The sequence below is a fragment of the Myodes glareolus genome, chromosome 13 (assembly GCF_982192425.1).
Source record: "Myodes glareolus chromosome 13, mMyoGla1.1, whole genome shotgun sequence".
NCBI lineage: Eukaryota > Metazoa > Chordata > Mammalia > Rodentia > Cricetidae > Myodes > Myodes glareolus.
In genome coordinates, this window is record NC_142038.1 from 4,867,257 (window position 1) to 4,889,304 (window position 22,048).

Here is a 22,048-nt window from a genome sequence, read left to right on the forward strand (position 1 = left end):
AAAAAAATACTCTTGGCCCACTGTTCATCAGTTACCCCCCTCCACTCTCCTTCTTTAAAAAAAAAAAAAAGCAAGTAAAAATTGAATTTGAAAACAAATCAAGCCACCAAGGTAAATATGACATACAATACACCTGAGACTACCACCTTACATAAAATTCACACATGAAAAAAATCAAGGTCACTAATGCATCTAGAATGAAATCATCTGGAAAATGAATAATTTCACCTTTTCATGTGTGTATACCATAAATTAGGAAAGGGAGTAAACTTTATTATGTGCAGCATGAACACATGTAGAGAATGGTAAATTCTATATTTTTCTCCTGTGTTTATTACACATTTATTTTGTAAAAAAGAAACAGGTCACAAAGGTTTCATAGATGGAAGAATGGTAGCATGCTTGTCTAGAATGGGGGCTGCTCACTGCTCATTTGCCATTGCTCTTCCCCTTCATAGCATGCATGTGTGCAAAACCACACTTCTCCACTGTAGTCCTTATGCCTCTGTGCATGTGTGAGAACAGCTGTTTTCTGCCAGCACACGCAGAACTGCTGCAGAGCTGGGGATGAGCACATTGGAGAGAACTGTTTTGCCACCACATTAAAAAAATGCTAATATTTAGAAACAAATTGGTATTTTAGTTTAAAAAGGGCCACTTCAGTATTATTTAGTTGATAACACAGCTAGTTAAAAAGATTTATATTTTAAATTGATTAAATAATTAGATGAGTGATTATAATTAAACTTTATTCTTCACAGCCCATCTACTCTATTTTTCCTATTTTGGCTAAGGGCTTCTTCATGTTTTTCCTTTAAGTTAGGAAAATTAGAAACACTCTTTAGTGAAGGGTTACTCTTTATATTGCTACAGCTATTTCTCTTTGTTTTATTATTTTAACCTTAGAAATACAGTCACTGTTTGCAAATGGATTGCCAACTAAATTTTTTGTGAAATCCCAAATATGGGGTAAAGCAGGCCTATTATGGGAAACTTCTCACTTTAAAGTCTGAGAGACTAAAGTCAATAAAGATGGATACAAATGATTTACTTTATTCCTGGAAAAGTCTTTTATGATTTCATTAATTTCTCCAAAGTCTGCATTTGTATTGTTTTACCTTCGCTGTGAGTCTTATGGGATGAATTGTCTAGCTAGCCAGCACTTGCTGGCCAAATTGCTACAGTAGAATGATATATAGTACTTATAGACTATAGGTCAAGAAAGTAGCATGTGTAAAATGCTCAGAAAATAGCTGTTTGCATGGTTAGCCAGCCCACATCTGCCAAATACGCCTTTGATTCTGCAGAAGTTTCTAGTCCAGAGCTATCACTGGAAGATGGGGGATAGGAATTTTTATAGGTGATTTTTACCAATCCCTGGACCTCTTTTTATGTCATAAAATTCAGGAAACACAAACAGCATTGAGTATCTCCTGGTAATGTGAGTTTGATTTCCTTTGGATCCCCAGTCTGTTCAAAGAAACCATTTAATTCAAATTATTAATTGTAAGGTGATTAAAGAAGATCCTGATGGAATCAGGTAAAACCAATTCGGTGTTCTCAGGTTATTAAAAAATTCAATATATTTTATTTAAGCAGAGTTATATATACTGTATATTAACTATTCCAAGCAATCTTTACTCAGCTCAGAAAGGCCAGATGTATGGGAATTGTAAAAAATCAGGATATGCATAAAAACTGTTGAAGTGCATAAAGCAGCCCCATCTGGAAGACATCTACCAGAAATGAAGTTGTACAAAACCATTCCATTGATAATAAAGCTAATTTTTATGGGTCTGACAAGTATGTAATTATGTTCAGTGGTGCTTTTCAGATTTTATCACAGTCAATAAACCGCAGTGGTAATTTCATTCCCATTTGACATATTTACATGGAAACATTTGATTGGAGGAATTAGTAACCCTGAAAGCCTTGATAGATATGTTTTAATGATCTGTGACCTCCGCAAGTCCCTCATCTGTTTATTGTTGCAACAGGCGAGAAGTCGTTTCTCTGTGACCTCTGCGGCTTTGCCGGTGGGACCCGGCACGCCCTCACCAAACACCGCCGGCAGCACACAGGTCAGTACTGAGTCTGCTCCTGGCTTCTCTCTGCAGACACGAGGCAAGGTGTTAGATACCCAAGCACCATTGGCCTCATGGTTTGCTTCCTCTTTATCCTAGGTTTCTGCAAATGAAAATTTCTATAGGTCTCACATACAAACACAGGGTATGTAGAAGTTAGATTGTCTCTTGCTCTCTGCTTAAAAGGATATACAAATGACTACCTGTGAATTTAAGGCTCCAGATATCCTCATGAGCTTCATCTTCAGTGGCTAAAAAAATCAAGTTACCCAAGACCAGATATTTGAGGCTATTTGATATCTGTCTGGAAAAGTGTATCTTAGCCTCCTGCCTGTGTCCCAGAGAGCTCATGTTGGGCCCTTGCTGCTCTCTTCCTGTGTCCTACTGCCCTCTCCATTGCCCACTTGCTTGTCCCCACTGTCTGCCTGCCTGCCCTGTACTCATCAGTCAGCCTGTAGGTCAGTGTCATGGGGACTTTGTGCTGTTGTAGTTATTGAGGCTAGCCTGTCCATGATCTCCTTCCCATGATTCAGGACAGGAATCACAGACAGTCATTCTGATAAGTCTAAATAATATGTATATAGGGCAGTACTGTCTCAGGACAGTTTTCTTTATAGTATCAACAGAACCCCATTTTTCTGCCATCAAGACTTTACTAATGAAGTTCATATGCTAGCCAAGCTGTAACCGAATTTGATGTTTCCCTGGTGGACCATGAGGACATTTGAGTTTGACAGTTCTGTGGTGGGGAATTTCTAGGTCCACCTCTTACTGAGGAGAGAGCCCTCTGAGGGTGTGGCCCCTGGATGAACTCCATCTGTGCTCCAGCAGATGGCCTCATACCATGCACAACTCAGCATCTCTAACTGGACTTAGGAGGTTATTTTAAAAAACAAAAGACATAAAGTTGGAGGAAGATGTGTTGGGGTGCTGTGTGGGAATCAGGGTGAAGTCAAGAGTATATACAACCCTACCTCACGTTATGTGAATGAAAGTCTTGAGAACAAAGAAGAGAATTTAAATACATTACTTATGAACATTTGAATTCTTGAAATGCCATGCTATCCAGACACAGGCAGCTTCATTCCTCAATATAATATTTCCAGGATCAATGAAAATGAATCCTACTCTTTTGCTCTTTGCTTTTAAATCTTGAGTTTATCAGGATGAAATGTCTATAGGGATAAGAGCCATTAAAATGAGGGTAAATTTTCGATTTTTAGCAGGTTGAAAACACATGTACATTCATTGTATAATTCCTATGTAAGGGTTCTTTATAAGGTAGGCTGTGTGGGTGCCAGCTGGTTTCGTATGGCAAATGGAGAGAGAGTTGAATATATGTGCTGAAACCATGCAGCCATAAGATTTTTTTTTTGTTCATGTTTTCAGCTTATTGATAACTCAAAGTTTTGACTTACATGACATTTTTGCCTTCCTGTTCCATCCCATGTGGCTTCAGGGGAGAGCAGTCCCCCTTGTGCTACCCCTCCAGTGGTAGTCTTCCCCTTTGCCCTGCAGTGGAGGCAGTAATGCTGCGATCACAGACATCCAGGTGATGGATCGATCAGGAGGCCTGCATCGAGCTGGCACAACTTTATATTTTATGTCAGGTCCAGAGGCTCCTTATTACTTTGCTATTAACTTTATACCATATAGGACAATGTCTCAGAGACAGAGGTATCTGTCTTTCTGGCAGTTATCTGCCTCTGTGGCACAAATCAAACATGATTCTTTAATACCAAAGTCAGTTCTTAAAAGACTTGGCCCCCACAAACCGCTCAGTCCAACTCAGTCTAGGCACTTAGCTTTTATGTTCGACTTAAAATGTTTAAGCAGCACACACTTTTTTCCCCAGGGCTAGACCTGATGGTACATTTGAAATCTGTATTTCTTTGATGTGTCTGCCTTTGACATGGTTTACCTTTTTACCACAGTGTCCAGGCAAATTACAAGCGGTTCAGAAAGGGATAGGTACCCAAAGTGTTCCACATGGCGTAAATAATTCCTGACTGAAATGCAGGCTGTCTGGGGAGCTGACACAAAACATCTTCCATTCTGAGATTTACTTTTTTCACCTGTCAGAGACCCTTGATTCAAGGACACTGGCACCAATCCTCACATGTAGTTGGAGAGACCTGGCCAGCTTAATAACCACCAGTCCACCCTAAGGAATGGAAGTGTGATTTCCAGGAGGTGTCGCTGGCCAGTCTGACAGATGGCTGACACACAAAAGGACAGGGCACTATCGCAACAAGCTGTCCCTGTGTCCCTGTTCCTCCTTTGCAATCCGTAAGGTCCGAGAGGGGAAGTGTTTCTTCTGGGTGTTTTGGGAGCTCAATGCTTGTAAAGAAAAGCGTTTGTGGAATGAAAACCACAGCCCACTAGGGAGAGTTCCATCGAGGACAGAGAGTAGGGAGACTGATGAGTAGAGTTACAGGAGCAGCAGACCCTCCTTGTTCTGCCCCTTTGATTGTCTTCTGCTGCATAGACTGGTCTGGAGTTTATGGGCTCTAGTGGTGCCTTTTGACTCCACCACCCAAGCTAGACTTCAGTGTTGTCTGAGGTTAAAACTGGTGTGTGTCTTAAGTCACTTTGACTTATACATTGAATTATATCATTAAATAATTATTGTATTAACTCAGGTTACCATATTTAAATAAAGTATAGCTTATGTAAGTTGACATGTACCCTATCATTATCAGATGTGTCTGGCCTGTCTCTTCTCCTTAGCATTTTTTTTTTTTGATTTTTAGAGATAGGGTTTCTCTGTGTAGCCCTGGCTGTCCTGAAATTCACCCTTTAGACCAGGCTGGCCTCAAACTTAGAGATCCACTTGCCTCTGCCTCCCAAATGCTGGGATTAATGGTGTATGCCACCAGCACCTGGCTTCTTCTTAGTATTTCTGTGCATAATAGTATTTGCATAAAGTTTGTTGTATCGTATATATGCCTGCGAGCTTGCATATAACTCAAAACAACTTAATATTACCCAATTTAATCTGTGTTGAGGCAAATATGAAATAGAAATCTCTAATTTACCAATAGAATGCTGGCTTAATGTAAACTTCTAATTAAATTATTAGACTTATAAATTTTAATGGCATTTTATAAATGTGTAGATTTTAACTTTTAAGGGTCACCAGAAATTTCATGAAGGTGTAAATGAAAGAACCTACATTAATTACATTTCTAAAGCTTATGTTGAACTTCCAAACCAAGAAAATTAACTTCGAATTCTTTATATCTTTAATTTGTACACTAACCTAGTAGGGTCTGTGGTTCCACCTTTTCCTCCTCCCATGTACCTGCCATATCCATGAGTGGTGGGTAACTTGACAATGTCTCCCAGGGCCCCTGCAAAGGAGAAGAGATGTATAAGTGAAAGCAGTCTACAAGTACATAAGCTGCCTAGGTGACGAATAGCTGGCATGCAGCTGTGAATACCCTCAATGATCAAGTACAGCTTTTCCATAATTTAGGTTCATTATGTGGGTAGCAAAAGCTTTCTATGCCTCTGCCTTGGTTCCTGTTATTATTTGGCATATATATGCACAAACAAGAAAATTGAGTCCATTCTGCATAGGCTTCATGTCAGTTAATTTTTAAACATGGCATCTTACTGAGGAGTCTCAAGATGTACAAAATCATGACATTGGAAGACTAAAACCGATTTGTGTAATTAAATTGAGACCCAAATGAGTGAAGTGCCGTGGACACCAATCAGAAGGCCTCCCACTGCTGAGATGTAGGCTCCTACCTTGTTAAGCCCTGCAAACTCATTTGGTAAATCAGTAAGACTAACTCGGAATTCTTATAAAAATGCAGAAGTCTGAACTGGTCAAACATGGTTGAGAAGGAACAGGGCTCCTAGTCTCCAGTAGTCAGAGCTCTCAGGTAGACAAGATTAGTCAGTGGAACAAACTATAGCCCTACGTCTGTGCTATCAGCTGATTGTTATAAGGAAATTAAGATAGTTTAAACCATTCAGCATGTAATATTGGATTAATTGCTTATCTATATTTAGTAAAATGAACTTTAAGACATACTTCATACTGTATACAAGATTAATTCAGAGTTACACAATCTAAATTGTATATAAAGTCTACAGAGAAAATGTGAATTTGAATCATCAAAACTCATTTTATTATTGTATAATAGCATGCTTTCAAAAGAACAAATAAATGAAACTTACAAATGGTTAAGGTGACAACTTTATATTAAAAATCACCCTGAGAAGGATAATGAACTACAGACCAGATAAAAACATAGTAAGACCACAGATGTCATACAGGATTTCTAGCTAGAGCATAACAACTCTCCAAACACTTCTGAGGAGACAGCCAACAAATGAGTGACAAAGCCAGATGACTTCAGTAGATAACTCACCAAGAGTGTGCAGCACATGGGAAGTTGTCACTGTCCATTGGAAAATGCAGGGTGAAAGCACTGACCACATCAGCTTATGGAAACTCTGGGATGCAGCTAAGAAAATGGGAAGTGGTAGGTGATTTCAGAAGATACGTTGGTATCCACCCCAGGATAAATACATTCGCCATACCACTTCTGGAAATTTACTCAGGACAAAATATGTCCATTTAGTGGCTTACCTATCATTGATAGTTCATTCCAAATTCACTTGTTGTTATAGCAAAACAACACAAACCAAGGAGGCAGCTCAGATGTCATTCAGGTACATCAGTCTTCTCAGCCTTCCCAATGCTGCAGCCCTTTAATACAGGTCCTCATGATGTGGTGACCCCAACCATAAAATTATTTAACTGCTACTTCATAACTGTAATTTTCCTTCTTTTATGAATCGTAATGTAAATCTCTGATATGCAGGATACCTGATATGCCACCCTCTTGGGGTTGCGACCCACAGGTTGAGAACTACCAAGTTAAACATGCAAGCACACCATGATATATTCAGTATATTCCCCAAGGGAAAAATAATTTATATCCTAGCAATATAGCCCAATCAAAAAATAAATAGCTGTATGTAGTAAAATATATACCATACAAAATGGACTATAAGCTTTATGTTTTCTTTATATAAATTTCTAGAAGATACGATTACCATGTAATAGGAGAAAGGTAAGGATTAGACTTCCAACAATCAGGTCTATGTATGACAGGCTAAGGAATCATTTAAGGGTATGTGATGTTCATTATCTTGATTTTGGTGGTGGTTTCATCAATAAAAGACAGAGTAGGTTTATGTACTATAACATTGAAATACTGTTTGTTACCTAGACAGAAGATATCAAACTAGATAATCAGCATGTGTTTGTTGCTTTTTTTCTTTTCATGTAAATTGTACATTGGCTTTGGTGTTCAATCAAAAGGGCTGTTTTTAGTGTACAAATTCAGCTCTGAAAAATAAGCATAATATTTACTTTTATGCTTTTGTATAGTTATGTATCTATTTCCAGAAGCAGCATATTCTTTGATTTAATTTGAACAGATAAAATTACTTTCTAGTATACATACAATATGAATATTGTATATCATTCCTTGTATTAAATAAAGACCTGCCACTGTGATGAGCATAAGTTATTGTTATGAGTGGTTTTGTGTGTGTCTGTGTCTGTGTGTGTTATGTCAGTCACTGAAATCCTGTTACCTATGGTGACTTTAGTTGTTTGACCAAAGGTTTAGAAATGGAGATCAGAAAATAACTTTAGGCCTTGGGTGACAATTTCACTAGTATGTTAAAGATGGGATTTCTCTTAAAGAGAAATTTCTCTTAAACATTGTTTTATTCTGTTTTTAGATGGTCTTTGATTTTTTTTTTTCTTAAACAGGGGTAAGTTAAACACAGTGGTTTCTAAATAAGATCTGCAGCATAGTAGCTTTTCGTCCTCCTCAAGTGTGTAAGCCAGCAGCTAGTGCTGTGCACTGACCCACCTGCCCCAGCTGGTTGGGAGAGCCCCTCCTGTGCTGCCCTCGTTCCTGTCGGCTGTGGCCACTCTGTCCTGCTGCTGCCTGCTGCCGTGGCCTGCACAGCCGTCCTGTACTTTGGCGGTGTTATCTGACCTCGTGGTCTTTCTCAAGTGGTCTGACAGCAAGTGAGACGGGGCAGAACCAGGATCTCAGTTTATCAGGCTTCACCCAGAGAGAGAACTCCCTGCAGGATTTGTGCGCATAAGTTAAATATCTGTACAGCAGTGTGTGAGGCCATGTGAGAAGAACAGGTATCTTTACTAATGACTGCATTGATGAAGGCAGTTGGGGGCAAACATACTTTAGTAAGTATCTTCAATACTTTAATAATACTTTAAATTATTATTGAAAGGAGGGCTAAGCATTGGCTCATGACCCCAAGATCAAGTTCTCATCACAAAGGAGACATATTTGCCCCAAAGGGACAGGGGTAAGTAACAAAGACAGGAGACAGAGGAAACAGGGAAAGGAGTGTTGTCCTGGAGGTCAGAGAACTGCCTCTGGGTAGAGAGGAGACAGACATGGCCTATAGGAAAATGGCTATTTATAAAGGTACAGGGGGAAACTCAGTGTTAGAATGAGGTGATTAATTTTAATTGTTCATGTTAGTTAGGTGAGGCAAAGGGGACTTTTGATTGCTGGATTTCAATACTTGGGTATCTGAACCTTGGTGGTCGGCCTCAAGAGGAGGGATTAGCCAAATAAGGGAATGGACCTTGTGGACTAGCTTTAGGAATGTGCTCTAATGGTTTCTAGCAAGGCAGAGGGAAAGGGGGAAGAAGGTCAAGGGCTGCCAGAGCCTTCCAGTTATTATTCAGACTGATGAGATGGTGCAGGAGGTCCAGGAGCTGCCCACCAAGCCCAGTGGGTAGACAGAGTTATCCCTTGAGCCCTACGTTGTGCTGTGGACAAGTAGTTACACACAGAAACACATGTATAAAGGAAGAAACTTTCCTTCAGTTTAAATAGATCAGTGCACGGAGAGTATTGTCATGAAAAGGTAGAAAATCAGACGCACCAAGTGGGCATGTTGAAACCTAGCGTTAGTGTGTTTCTAAAAGTGCGCGAGAGAGTCTACTGTGAGCATTCTGTGTGAGGAGAAGAGGGTGGGCTGCTCCTTCCTTCATCCCTGACAGGAGAAATGTAATATAAGCCACACATTGTCTGACTGCCACAAAATAGGGAAAATGATTTTTACGATCATTAGCTTAACCTGCAATATCAAGATTATCATTTTTAAATAAAGTTATTATGGCATTATTAATTTTTTTTACTCTTTGTACTAAGATTTTGATATTTGGCATACATTTTATGCTTCTAGCACATTTCAATTCGAAGAATAAAGTTGCATCCCAAGTATATAATCTATAGTTATATAGTATATAACTATATAAATATGTGTGTGTGTGTGTGTGTGTGTGTAGTATATAATCTAAAGTTGTACTTAAAAGACTAGGTTCACATTTCTAAGCTATTCCAATCATGCTAAAACATTTTTCAATGGCTGGGTTGTATTAAGTTTCAAATTTGAATTTATGTTAACTGAAATTAATTAGCCTTGGGTCAGTTGTTCAGCAGCCAGTGTAGCAAGTGAAATGGGAAACTGTCTGAGTGGGTGTGGAGGAGCAGGTAGAGGAGGGCACCGGTCATCCCAGGCCAGCCTGAGGCTCCACTTCTGTCCATCCTGGCCTGATCTTTATGTGATTTATTCGCACATCTTAGCATGGGATTAACATTGCATTGTTTGTTTGTTTTGTCGAGGCTTCATACCTTCTACCCCGTAATTATAATCCCTCTTAACTTCTAAACACTAATTAGAGTAATGACATCATTTCATTTTTCTTCATAAATATTGCTAGGAATTTATTGTTTTCCATCTTAAATTCAACTGTATGTCTGCTGTATGATTGGCCATGTTTTAATCTCACCAAAGTATTATGGTTTATAAAGTCATTCCAGAGTCCTGGCCTGTACGTATAGCCTAGAGTCCTGTTTGTGCACTGTGCTGTATACTTTCCTAATAGCCAGTTTCATGTCAGTAATATCCTTTAGCTTTCACATATCCTAAACTCCTGCACTCCATCCAATAATATTTGTAGTATTTTGTAGATATAAACTTTTTGTATGCTAATACTAACCTTGGTCGCTTCGTACCCAATTATAACTCATGTATATGCATTTCTTGTTACAGGAGAAAAGCCTTTCAAATGTGACGAATGTAACTTTGCCTCTACAACCCAATCACATTTGACTCGTCATAAGCGTGTCCACACTGGAGAGAAGCCCTACAGGTGCCCGTGGTGTGACTACAGGTAATGAGGTCAGATGTGACGCCATAGTCAGCTGGGGCCCGGCAGGACTTAGTCCTTCTGATCTGCTTTAGTGGACTTGGTGGGCAATACGTGTTAGGTAAGGTCTGTAATTCCTGATCTCAGAGAAGTTTTCAAAAACAGACATTTTTCAAAACAGTCTTAACTTCCTTGTAATTGAGAAGGCGGGGATAGATTTCCTTAGTGTGCCCATTTTCTTCCACTGGAGTGCCTCCTTCATTAGCCTCCAGACTCTCTTTACAGTTGGCCAGCTACACTGATGCCTTATAGCACAGCCCTTATTTACATAGGGAGTTATGTGTCGTGTGTGGACACACTGGTGATACATATCATATATAAACTTCTGTTTTGGTACTCTTAGTGCCTAGGATTTTACAGTCCTTTCTTTGTTCATGTTTTGGGTGCTTATTTAATTACTCACATTTAGGGTGTGTTACCAGCAATTCACTGTTCCATACCTTGTGCGGTAAGACCTTGACTTTGAGCAAAAGCTTTGTATGGTAGTGATGATGATATAAGAAGTGCTGCCTGCCTTTCACAGTGTGACTCCACCTCTAGTGATGGAGTCGTCAGAAACAGTTCTAACACTGACTGTGGACCTGGACCCAGTCCCTAATCTCAGCTATGCAGGAGGAGGTGTTTCAGCGTCGGTTTGCATGGTATATATTCCAAAAGGAGGTGGCAGTTGCTTTTTGGTTCAGTCCACTCCCTAGGGTCTGTGTCAGCTGAGAGATAGGTGCTAGGAAGGTGCATGGAGAGAGAGGCATGGTGACAGTGGACTGGGAAGTAGAGCTTGTTGCCAGGTCAAGCTGCCAAGAACAGGAACATGAGCTTGACCTCTTCTGCTGTCTGTGATAGTAGACTGTAGACATCTGAGGGGTTCCAGTGTTTGCTGTAGTGGGGGATGGGAGGAGGTGGGTTCTGTGATGTGATGGACTGTAGATATCTGAGGGGTTCCAGTGTTGTGGGGGAGGGTCTGTGATGTGATGGACTGTAGACATCTGAGGGGTACCAGTGTTAGCCAAGGGATTCACCCTTCGGCTGAAGCTTTCTACTCTGACTGCCACACCCCACCTATACCATGATATAGAAAACCAAGTCCCCTTCTATTGAGTATTAGAATATACTGAACATGTAGATTTTTTTTTAAAAGCAGATTTTTGTATGGAGGCAACCTGTGCATTTGGCTAATATATTGCTACAATCTCTATTATCATCCACATTATTGCATTAATTTTTATGTGAAAGGTCATTGAATAGAACAGAGATATTACAGATATATTTCATTCATTATTTATTCATTCAACATTTTATTGGCTCTGTCTACACATAACACTAGTGTGGTGTTTCTGGGAAGTTCGGGGAAATGGTGATCATATTAGAGATATCCCTAGAAATTCCCGTCTCCTGATGCATGTGAAGTCTGGTAAGAACATTTTCAAGCCTTTTTATCTTAGCTGTAAAGGAAAAACACAGAAAATGATAAAATCTTCCTATTATACCTTGCTTTTGAACTAAAAGCCTTAGTTTATACCCTGTACATAAGGCTTTTGTTAGTATTTTTGAGGAAGAATTTGTTTCTTTCAGTGCAAATTTTCATTCTCACTGTCAAATGCGTAGTTCCTTTCTGTGTGGCCCTCCTTCCCTGGAACTTGGTTTCACGTTATTTTAAGTGGTAGAGGTGTTTCAAATAAGACGATGTACAAACTTCCATATAAATTCATAGAAGTGGTACTTTTCGTAGCAAACAGTTCAGATCTGTAATGTTTATTCACTATAGCTTAATAGAAACCATGGCTCAACAAAGAAGCTTGATGTGGGGAAGCTGATATGGCCATTGCTTGATCAGCTTCACAGCTCGCAGGTTGAGTCTTTACTGTGGGCTTCCTCACAGCATAGGACTCAGGACACAGTTTGTGCTGCAGTCAGAACTCCTCAGCTGATAGAGCAGCTGTGTTTTCATTTGTGAGATAGTAATTACTAATGAACTGCCTTATAGGGTCCTTGTGGACAGCAGTTACACACAGTGAGGTTGTCCATAGGGTCCTAGTGGACAACAGTTACACACAGTGAGGTTGTCCATAGAGTCCTGGTGGACAACAGTTACATACAGTGAGGTTGTCCATAGGGTCCTAGTGGACAACAGTTACATACAGTGAGGTTGTCCATAGGGGCCTGGTGGACAGCAGTTACACACAGTGAGGTTGTCCATAGGGTCCTGGTGGACAGTAGTTACACACACAGTTTGACCTCTGGTTGTGTCTGGAACACAGTGACTGCTTATTGTATGTTCCTTGAAAGACTTGAAATGGAACCTCTGAGAAATACAGTGAAGCAGATGACAGGTTCACTGTGGGGTGGAAGGGCTGTCCAGAGGGCACATATGTCCTAGCTCCCCTGACTGGCACTGTGCATACCTGTCATGCTTCTGTGCATACATATGCTCAGACATACACATACACACATGTACACACATATACTCAGATGCACATATATACACACTTATGTATTCAGACACATGCATACACATATATTCCGACACACGTATGCTAGTAAATAAATACATCTTTTTTGAAAAGATTATACCATTTACAATAGAACCCAGGATCCCAAATATCTAGACGTTGTCTAAAAAGAAAATCTAAAACAAATGCTCTAAGTGCCATAACATATTTTTTATGTTACTGAACATCAAGCCAAGGGCTTTGGGCATGATAGGTAAACTTTCCATCACACAATTTCATTCTCAGCTATAAAACATTTTCTTAAAAATAATATACAAATAAGTCATGATACATAATACCATTTTCATGAATTGGAAGCCAGTTTATTGATAATGTTAATTATCTACAGAATAAATTATATATTAAATATGTTTCCAATTGTTTTCCACTATGGAATTTGGTAGGGTGACCATTTAATTTTTTAATATTAAATTTGTTTTACCTTTATGATAAAAAATTGCAAGTAAAAAAAAAATCATATACCAAAATTTACCAGACCCTAAGATACCATCATTGAACTTCTATACAGTTAGAATGGCGCTAACAGGAGTGGTGTAGCTTCACATCAAATTTTATTCTTTTACTACCAAATATATTTTTATACACTTAACCACCCCCCACACACCCCACAACAGTGTTAGAACTAGAAAAGCATTAATTATTTATTCTTAAATATATATGAAGGGGTCCCAGAAGGACCAATACAATCAAGACTAAGGCTTCTTAAGCTTTTCCACTTGTAACCACTTTTGCCCAAGGAAATAGTAGTGAGTTCGAGATGTACATGTATATAAAATTGGTATACAGATCAGTTTTTACTGGTAATATATATTAAAAGACATTTTAAAGAAATTTTTGTTCTCATATTTCTATATTAATAGCAATTTACATTCAACTGAAAAATACGCCCTTTTATTTTACATGTTTGGATGGTTCTGCTGATGAGCGTCTTCAGTGTTTTTCATAATTGATCATACTCTGATTTTATAAGCTTCAGTACTCAGCACCACTGCACAAATACATAGTGCAGAATGGAAAATAGTGTTCAGGCCCATTTTAGAAATTATTGGAAAATTTTCCCAACCCAAAATTTATTTAACATTTTAATTAAATTTTAATCAGTAATTCTAACAGCTGTTTCAAAAATCAAACTTTCTAACACTATATAATGCAAAGATACAATAAATTTAGTATTTTCATATCTAGGACTAATAATAGGAAAATACTAAGTTTTTTATAATTAGAACATTGTGTTTTAATGATAGTTAAAAATTGCATAGACAGTAAAACACTCTGTATAAACAAACATACAACAGTCTTGAATTCAGCATGAGACATTTGAAATATTTTGTTGCCTGAAGCAAAAAAAACAAGAGGAGCACTAAGCACGATGATGTCATGTGATATCACTTGGGCAAGTGTTGCCAGAAATGCCTGTGCTCCACTGTGAGTTTGATTTTGATTTTCTTTGTGTGTGTGTGTCAGGGTGGGCAGAGTTACTGGGTGTTCAGAAGCCTTTTGCTATTTTAGACTTATGACTCCCCATACCGCAGATTCATGAACTCCACAGTGTAAGAAGCTGGAGCCTCACAAAGCCTGGCATGTGTAGTTACATAGGAGACCTCAATGCTTGTTTTCCCATTCATTTCTGATTTGAACAAGACCTCAGATTTTGTTTCACCTGTCAGTCAGAGACTGATGTTCAGAGTGTTAACTACAGCGTCCATGTCCTACATATCTATAGTGTGTTGAAATCTTGTTTATGATCCATGTCAAGATTGCATCTTAAGAAAGAACTTCTTACAATACTTAGAAATTATTAAGTCCAAAATCAATTGTCTTATAATTGTTGAGACACTGTGCAGTTTCAAAATGCCTCCCTTGAAGATTGCTCTTCTTAACACAGCTATAACGCCTGTATTACCCCAGGACACACTGACTTATAATGATCAGTATGTATAACATTTTGTACGTGCATATTATTTTATATTTTATATCATATATGTCATTTTATTTTACACCTACGCTATTTTCAGAGTCTGTGCTAAATATTCTTCAAAGTCTTGTCGCGTGCTTACGACTTTTTAGAATAATGTTTTAGATTTTAGGATGAGGGTTTCTGACAGCACTAGTACAGAGTCTGTCGTTTGAATCTTTTATATCACCATCATCACACTTTTATATTACCATCGTCACACTTTTGTAGACTCATGATATTGTATGCAAAGATAGATTTCCATATACTTCTGATTTTCTTGGTTTGAAAGAATGTTGGACCTGTTGCTAAGGTTAAGGTCATAGGATGTGTCCCCTGTGCCATCTTATACAAGAGCACCCCTGATTCACAGCAGCTCGTGTGTGCCTGCTGGCGCTGTCCTGTTGGCCTTGTGAGGCACTGTGTTCAAGAGCAGACAGCGTTCTCTCAGCAATGCCACACTGCCTGTACGCTAATACCCAGGCCACTTCTGTCCACTCAGTCACATATTCAGGTATTTCCTATCCTTGGTAACGGTTGGTTTTTGTCTTTTATGTAAAACCTTTGTATAATTTTATTTTCTAAAAGTAAATGGTTTGAAGCTTTTTTATTCATGCAAAAGCTTTAGCCTTCTGTGCTGTGGTTAGCTCTTATTAGTGAACTATTTTATTAATACTGGAAGAGTTAGCAGATATATTAAGCCATGAATGAACTATAGAAATTTGAATAGATTTTTCTGTTTTCTTAATGAGAAAAAAGCAGAGCACGATAGCCTTGCTGTCCACAGACCTCACGGCCCATCTCTGTGTGACGGACACAGTCATTACAGCAGGGTGCTGACGTGTTCCCTAAAGAGATGCATATGTTTATCTTTTCCTCCACAATATCTTATTACTAAGATATTTAAATACTTTTCATGCATACATTCTATATGCAAAACTGTTCCTGCCCTCTGTTCTTCTTTGCCAGTATTAGCTATTATCTGCAAGGAAGTTAACCATCATTAGAAATTGAAATATTATTTAAATTGTATTTGAAAATATATTTCTCATTTTATAAATTGAACATTAGCACACCAATAGTACTAGTTAAAATTATTCATGAAAAATATGAGTGCATATTTGTTTACAAAAGAATTTTATAATTGGTGTTTTGAACCTGGGGCTATTTTTCAAGTTTGCATTATTAATTTAGGCAATGACATCTCATTCTATTTAGATGTAAACATAGACCCATTTCAGTTGCTTTTCCTGTCTAAAATATCCAGAAGTTTAATCCATTACACGTCAGTGTATTCCATCATAACTTCATAACTTTTCAGCATTAATTACCACATATTTAATTTCAAAGCCTAAATTTAGATACATAGCACACAGTCCTACTGTATTATTTATATTGCAAGTTCTTAGATTTGTTTTTACACAAAAATAGAACATTCTTAACATTTTTCTTCATTTTCTTTCCTTCTGTTATGTATTGTCGTCAATACAGACAGCCCAGTCTTTCCTGTGCTATAGTATAGCTTTGAGTAATATAAAATCTCAACTTGCCTGTCAGATTTGTGACTCTCCAAGTGGTCTGTATTCCACTGATTATATTGGCTTGAATATGAGAGTAGATGAGTTTTATTGAAGTGCCTGAAAACTATTGAGTTTTTTTCCTTGTTTGTTTGTTTGGTTGGTTGTTTTGGTGAATCTTACCTTCCTGTTTGATTCTCTTTTGTTTCTTTAAGATTTGTGTAGGAGATATGAGCAGATAGTAATCTAAATACTACAATTAGCAAGAGGAAGCCTAAGGACTTTAAGTCTCATTTATTAAATTACAGAAAACAAATTCAAAGCTATTTTATTATGTACCTGTTATTGAACTTGAAATATCCTCATTGTTTCTCTTAAGTTTTCCTCAAAATTTACCAGTCTCAGCTCCACTAAACTCACCTGTGCCTTCTTTGAAATAGTTCTGAGTGTTTTAGTTTATGCACAGGTTTTTCTAATTCACAGCATTAACGTATTCCCCAATAGTTAATTGTATCTCAGGAAGCTAGGCAAAGAATTGTACAATTTCCACCTCACGTCAAGGACTCACCAATGTTTTGCTAAACTCTGGGAGTTATGTTCCTCGTTTTGTCTTCTTGTCTGATGGCTGATTTAGCACCTCGGCCAGTATGTTCTGGAGATGTGGTTAGCACATTAGTTTCTTGTCTCAAGAGCGTCTTTCTTTCTTGTGTGAGGAAGATGTGAAGGACAGTTCATGGACCACCCTCACTAAAAGGAAGATGTGAAGGACAGTTCATGGACCACCCTCACTCAAGGCTGTGTCTCTCCCAAGCACTCTGGGTTCTCTGTCCTTGCTTGTGGGACTCTGCTCAGCTTCCCCAGCAGGCATCTGTCCCAAGTGCAAGGGCTTGGCTGCTGTTGAGTGTGTTCCATATCTGTGTTCACACAAGAAACTTTTGGGGATGAATATTTTTAACTTAGTAGAATTTTGTCTTACCTTTAATTGTAATTCGATGTGTATGGGAAGTTTTAAAATACTTTACCAAATCCTTGGTGTTGTGATCCTTCTATTTGAAATTTTGTTTTAATTTCTGAAATATACAATTCTGTGTCAATTACAAAAAATGTTTTTAAGTCATAGATGATGATACTCATTTAGGGACAGTGTCACACATAATTAAACATAAGACAAATGGTCATTGGCACTGTGTCGTTGCAAATCCAGCATACAGCAGGATTCATTGTTCTTGTCTGGGATTTGTTTCTGCAACACCTGAGTTAGGAGACAGCGTCCACAGGGGGTAATTTTCTCCTTTTGGATCGTCTCTTGGGAGAGTTCCTATTTTCCTTCCCATGGCTTCCTGTGCTTCTCGGATTTGCCCTGAATAGTAAGAGAGGGAAAAAATGGTTGTAGAGAAGAGAAAGATGAAATGAGACGTGTGGAATGAATCGAGCAATTTCTTTTTGAATAACTCTGAGTAGCATTCAATATTTTTGTTTAATTTTATCAAATTACAAAAGTCATAAAAATTATAAAATGAACATAATCTGGCATTAATATTAGACACTGTTTATATTTAAAGCTACTTACTTAGTTCCAATAATTAAAAATAGTGTCTCCTATTGAGATCAGACTTTTTGGTCATGAGCGTGTGCTGCTTCACCTCTCTGCTCCCTTTGCCCTGCTGCACTGCTTTCCTGCTCGGTGGCTCCGATCAGATGGCAGAGTCGTACACACGATTGCGAAAGCCTGGAAACCTGGTTGGCATCATAGTTGTGGATAGTATTTTAAGATAATGATGAGTGCAAGGCTTCCTTCAATCTCTGGATCTCCTGTAGAAAACATGCATCCGTTAGACCCTGTGTGTAGCTCTCCCTGCAGACAGATCGCCCTTGCCTGCTTGCTCCTGCACACAGCTTGCCTGTGTGCTGAGTAGATTCACCTAAGTGTTCTAGCGTTTCTCTGAGTGGTAGTTCCGTGGGGTAGACGTTTCTGGTAAGTGTCAGTAGAATTTTCTCAGGTGTTCCTCCACAGAAAATGTCTGCATGATTTTATCCACCCAGGGATGGTCGTGAAGGTTCTAAGTGTGGAAATCTCTTGCGTTTCTGTCAGCTGTGTCTCTCGTTCATAGAAAGTGTGCTCATCCAGCGGGAAACCGTTTCTGCTCGTCCCCACCCATCTCATCCATGTCACTGTCCCTAGTGCTGCGTTTTTGTGGTTTTGCATTGTCATCCTCATACACATCCTGTCTCATCTGTACGTCTCTCTTTGCTATAGCACACAAACCTCTAGACTTTGAATTACTGTATCCCCTGGCAGGCTTTATGCTGTTTCAGCCCATTATTTTCCCTGAAGTTTATTTAATATTGACACTTTTATTTCAAAATTGTAATGAATGTTGATGAGTAATACATGGAATCATATAGTAGATTCCTTAGCATTAATCCCCAGCAGGTTGTCGTTTTGTCTTTAAATGAAGATGGTCTTCCTTGCCACCTTTTGTTTATCAGCACAGGAGAGCGGTTGTGCTAACTGATGCAGCTAAGGCAGCACTGAGATCACAGATTAATTAGAAGAGCCATTGCCAACACAAAGTGACCATACACTCCCTCTGCTATCTCTTAAAGTAGAATCCAGATAAACATGTTTATTTAACCTGCTGTTGTTGAATCCCAATTTCAGTCATTAATAGAGGGCCAAAGCTATCTTTGGGGATGGTCTTTCTACAAGGAATTACTATGGACAATCCCTGGGGTGGTAGTTAGATATATCTGTATGTATTGTGATAGGAAGAAAGGCCTTAGAGATGAAAAAAATAGAAAATATTTTTGGGGCAATAGTCTCTTGCATAATAACTTATTCCTCAGACACCAGGGTTATTATCACACAACAAAACACTTTCCCATGTAACTGTTTCTATCCCCAGCAGTTGGAAAAAAGTTGATGCCACGAAGCTTGTTAGGCACACACTTGTAACTCCACAGAGGAGCTGATAGCAATCAATAGGGTATTGTATGTATCGTCACCCTGGCATTCAAAAAACAGCGACTTTGCTGAATGCTAGGACTCCAGATGCACCATTCTGTTTTCATCTCCTTTGTTTTAGCCTATTCTGAAATATTATCTCTCTGGGACCTACAGAAGTATCATGGAAAAGGAAACCTTTGAATGTTTAGAAAATGGTGGTGGAGTCCTTTTCTGACAGGGTTATGTTGGGGTCCTCCTTTTCATCTCGGCAGTTTCTGTAGCAGCCTGTCTTCCATGAATTGGCCTTCTTCTGTAGAACAGGAACTTCTGTATAAAGGCAGTGCCTTGTCTTCTACATATCTTGGAGCTTTGTCATTTTTTATTAGAAGAACACAGCACCAACTCTTTGTTGGCATTTCAATGCTTACATTATTTTTTATTCTGTTTGTAAAAATGGTCTCGACTAAAAACCAGCCCCATACTATCATTTATTGTATAGCTAGCTCCAAATGAGGAATAGTTTAAATGAGCTAGAATTTACTCTTCCATTACTAATATGTCACCTGGTAGTTTTCCTACAATATTAATTTTTCCTCTACCTTCATAAACTCAATTTCTTATTGTCTATGACTTTGACTTGACTCTAGCTAGAGGCCTCTGTCTTGCACTCTGCCCTTTGTTGTGTTTAGATACAGTTTTCACTGTGTGGTTTGGAATGTGTGCTGATTAGCTTTTCATGGTCTTTTCTCCAATGTTTTATTTCTTCAGTCTTAAGTTGTAACTTTAAACAAATATGAAAAATCCCGTAAAACAAATTAGGATTTTCCCATTGGGATAAAATGTGGTACATGTTGAAAGCTTATACTTAAATAATGTAATTTGTTTCTTGAATTAAAGTATTTGAAATAAAATATGAAAGACATTTTAACTCAGGAAATTTATTTTGCTATTCCAAGTTCAGAATGTTAGTTTGTTTTCTTTTTAAGATTCTTTCATGGTATATTTCTAAAGTGTGCCATTTTTTTTTCTATTTTAAGTTGTCCTCTCTCTCCAAGAAGCCTGTGTTGTAAGACATAGAGAATTATGTTGTAGGAAAAGAAGCACTGAACACTAGCACTGCCTATGCTGGAGAGGACACAAAGATGGGCTACAAAAATGAATCAGAGGGAAATAGCAGAAGATGGGAGATCATTTTAAATACCATTGCAAAGGTGCAGGCAGAAAATGAGGCCAGGTTAGGAGCCAGTATGAAGTTATGTACATTCCCACCTGATGAATGAATGGAGACAGGCAGCAGACAGAGACATTGTCCTTCATGCATTGGCCAGAGTGCCTCCATGAGTGATGGCATCTATAAGACTTTCCCTTCTGGAGAGGAAATGTCCTTTAGGGATGTGGCAGGACGTGTGATCCAGGGCACCCTGCTTTTCCAATATTCAGGAGATTCATGTGAATACATGTCAGGACTCATCAGTGAGGAACCTGGTAGCCAGCAGTAATGCCAATAAAATTGCCTTAGAAAGTATGAGGTCCAAATAATCCGAGAGACAGCGAGCCAGTGCATGTGTGATTGAGAAGTAGTCTGGGGGCACCAAAAGGGACCTCCGGGAAAGAGAGACCCTGGCAAGAAGCAGTCATGCAGGAAACGGAAGCTGCTTCTGTGGTTCTAGATCTTGAGGATGGCCAGCTTCAGTCCAGTCAGAACAGAGACCAGCTTAGGAAAAAACAAGAATGCATGCTTCTTGGAGTTACCATGGGCGGGAGCAGCCAGGACCTTTGGACGACAGCTGCTCTGGCCACACTTTGGAACTTGATGTTATTTGCTTCTAGTTGCCTTTTGAGCAGCCTGTGTAATGAAGTTTGTATACTGTGGGATACCATACAACACCAAATTTGATATTGTTACAAAGTTATACATGCAGACACTAGACCTAGATGGGGTCACAGTCCTGTGGTGTCTTCCCATTGTGCCCACATTGAGAACCCATTCTCTGTGGCCTTCCTTGCATCTATACAGAAGCCTAAACTGTCCTTACTTTGTTTAAAACTTGCTTGCTGCTACCTAACAGTTGTGTATGATCATTTAATGAAATACTCATTAAATGCAGTTTTAAAATAGGACATCTTTCTTGTTCTAAATAATTTCTGCTAATATCTGACATCAGTAAATCTAATAGCACACTCGAATGACATCATCAGCCAAGGGCAGTATACTGAGTTGTTTGTGGTAAAGACACTGAACTTTTTCTACATTCCCAACCTGTTCTGTGCTTTTTTTTTTCCTTTCCTTTCGCTTGCCTTTTCCCAATTCCTGGAACATCAGAAAATGTCTTCATCAATGAGAAGCATTTTTTTTCTATAATATGTTGTGCTAAAACTTCTTTTGAAAATTATTTTTAAATTGGCCCTTGCTTCTTCAGACTGCCAGATTTCTAGGCATATAAAATGTGACTGGGGTCTGCCATACCAAGAGAAATGTAATAAGGATCTTCTGGACATTGGAGTTAGTGACTGTATAATATAGAAAGAGAAGCAGATGTATCACTCCTCAGGGTGAGGCAGGGGCATGATTTGTTTTCATGACTTAGGGTGTATTATAACTGCCAAGTGTTGCTGTCAGTTGTATTAAACCACTAAAAAGTGGAAATAAGTCATGTATATCACCCCACAGGCCGACGTTGGCTGTGTGTGCATTCAGTCGCATGTTGTCTGCCTTTCCTTTGATTCTGTTACAATTTCTGCCATTTTG

General features: G+C 38.7%; 1 protein-coding gene across 1 annotated transcript in view; it reads left to right on the top strand.

The window, feature by feature from the left end:
- The window catches only part of Znf407 (zinc finger protein 407), a 380,369-nt gene that overhangs the window by 230,383 nt on the left and 127,938 nt on the right, over positions 1 to 22,048 (top strand). The window contains exons 6-7 of the mRNA XM_085676351.2: positions 1,998 to 2,081; positions 10,218 to 10,338. Coding sequence (XP_085532477.2) covers positions 1,998 to 2,081; positions 10,218 to 10,338 — 205 coding nt within the window. The remainder of the gene's footprint in view (positions 1 to 1,997; positions 2,082 to 10,217; positions 10,339 to 22,048) is intronic.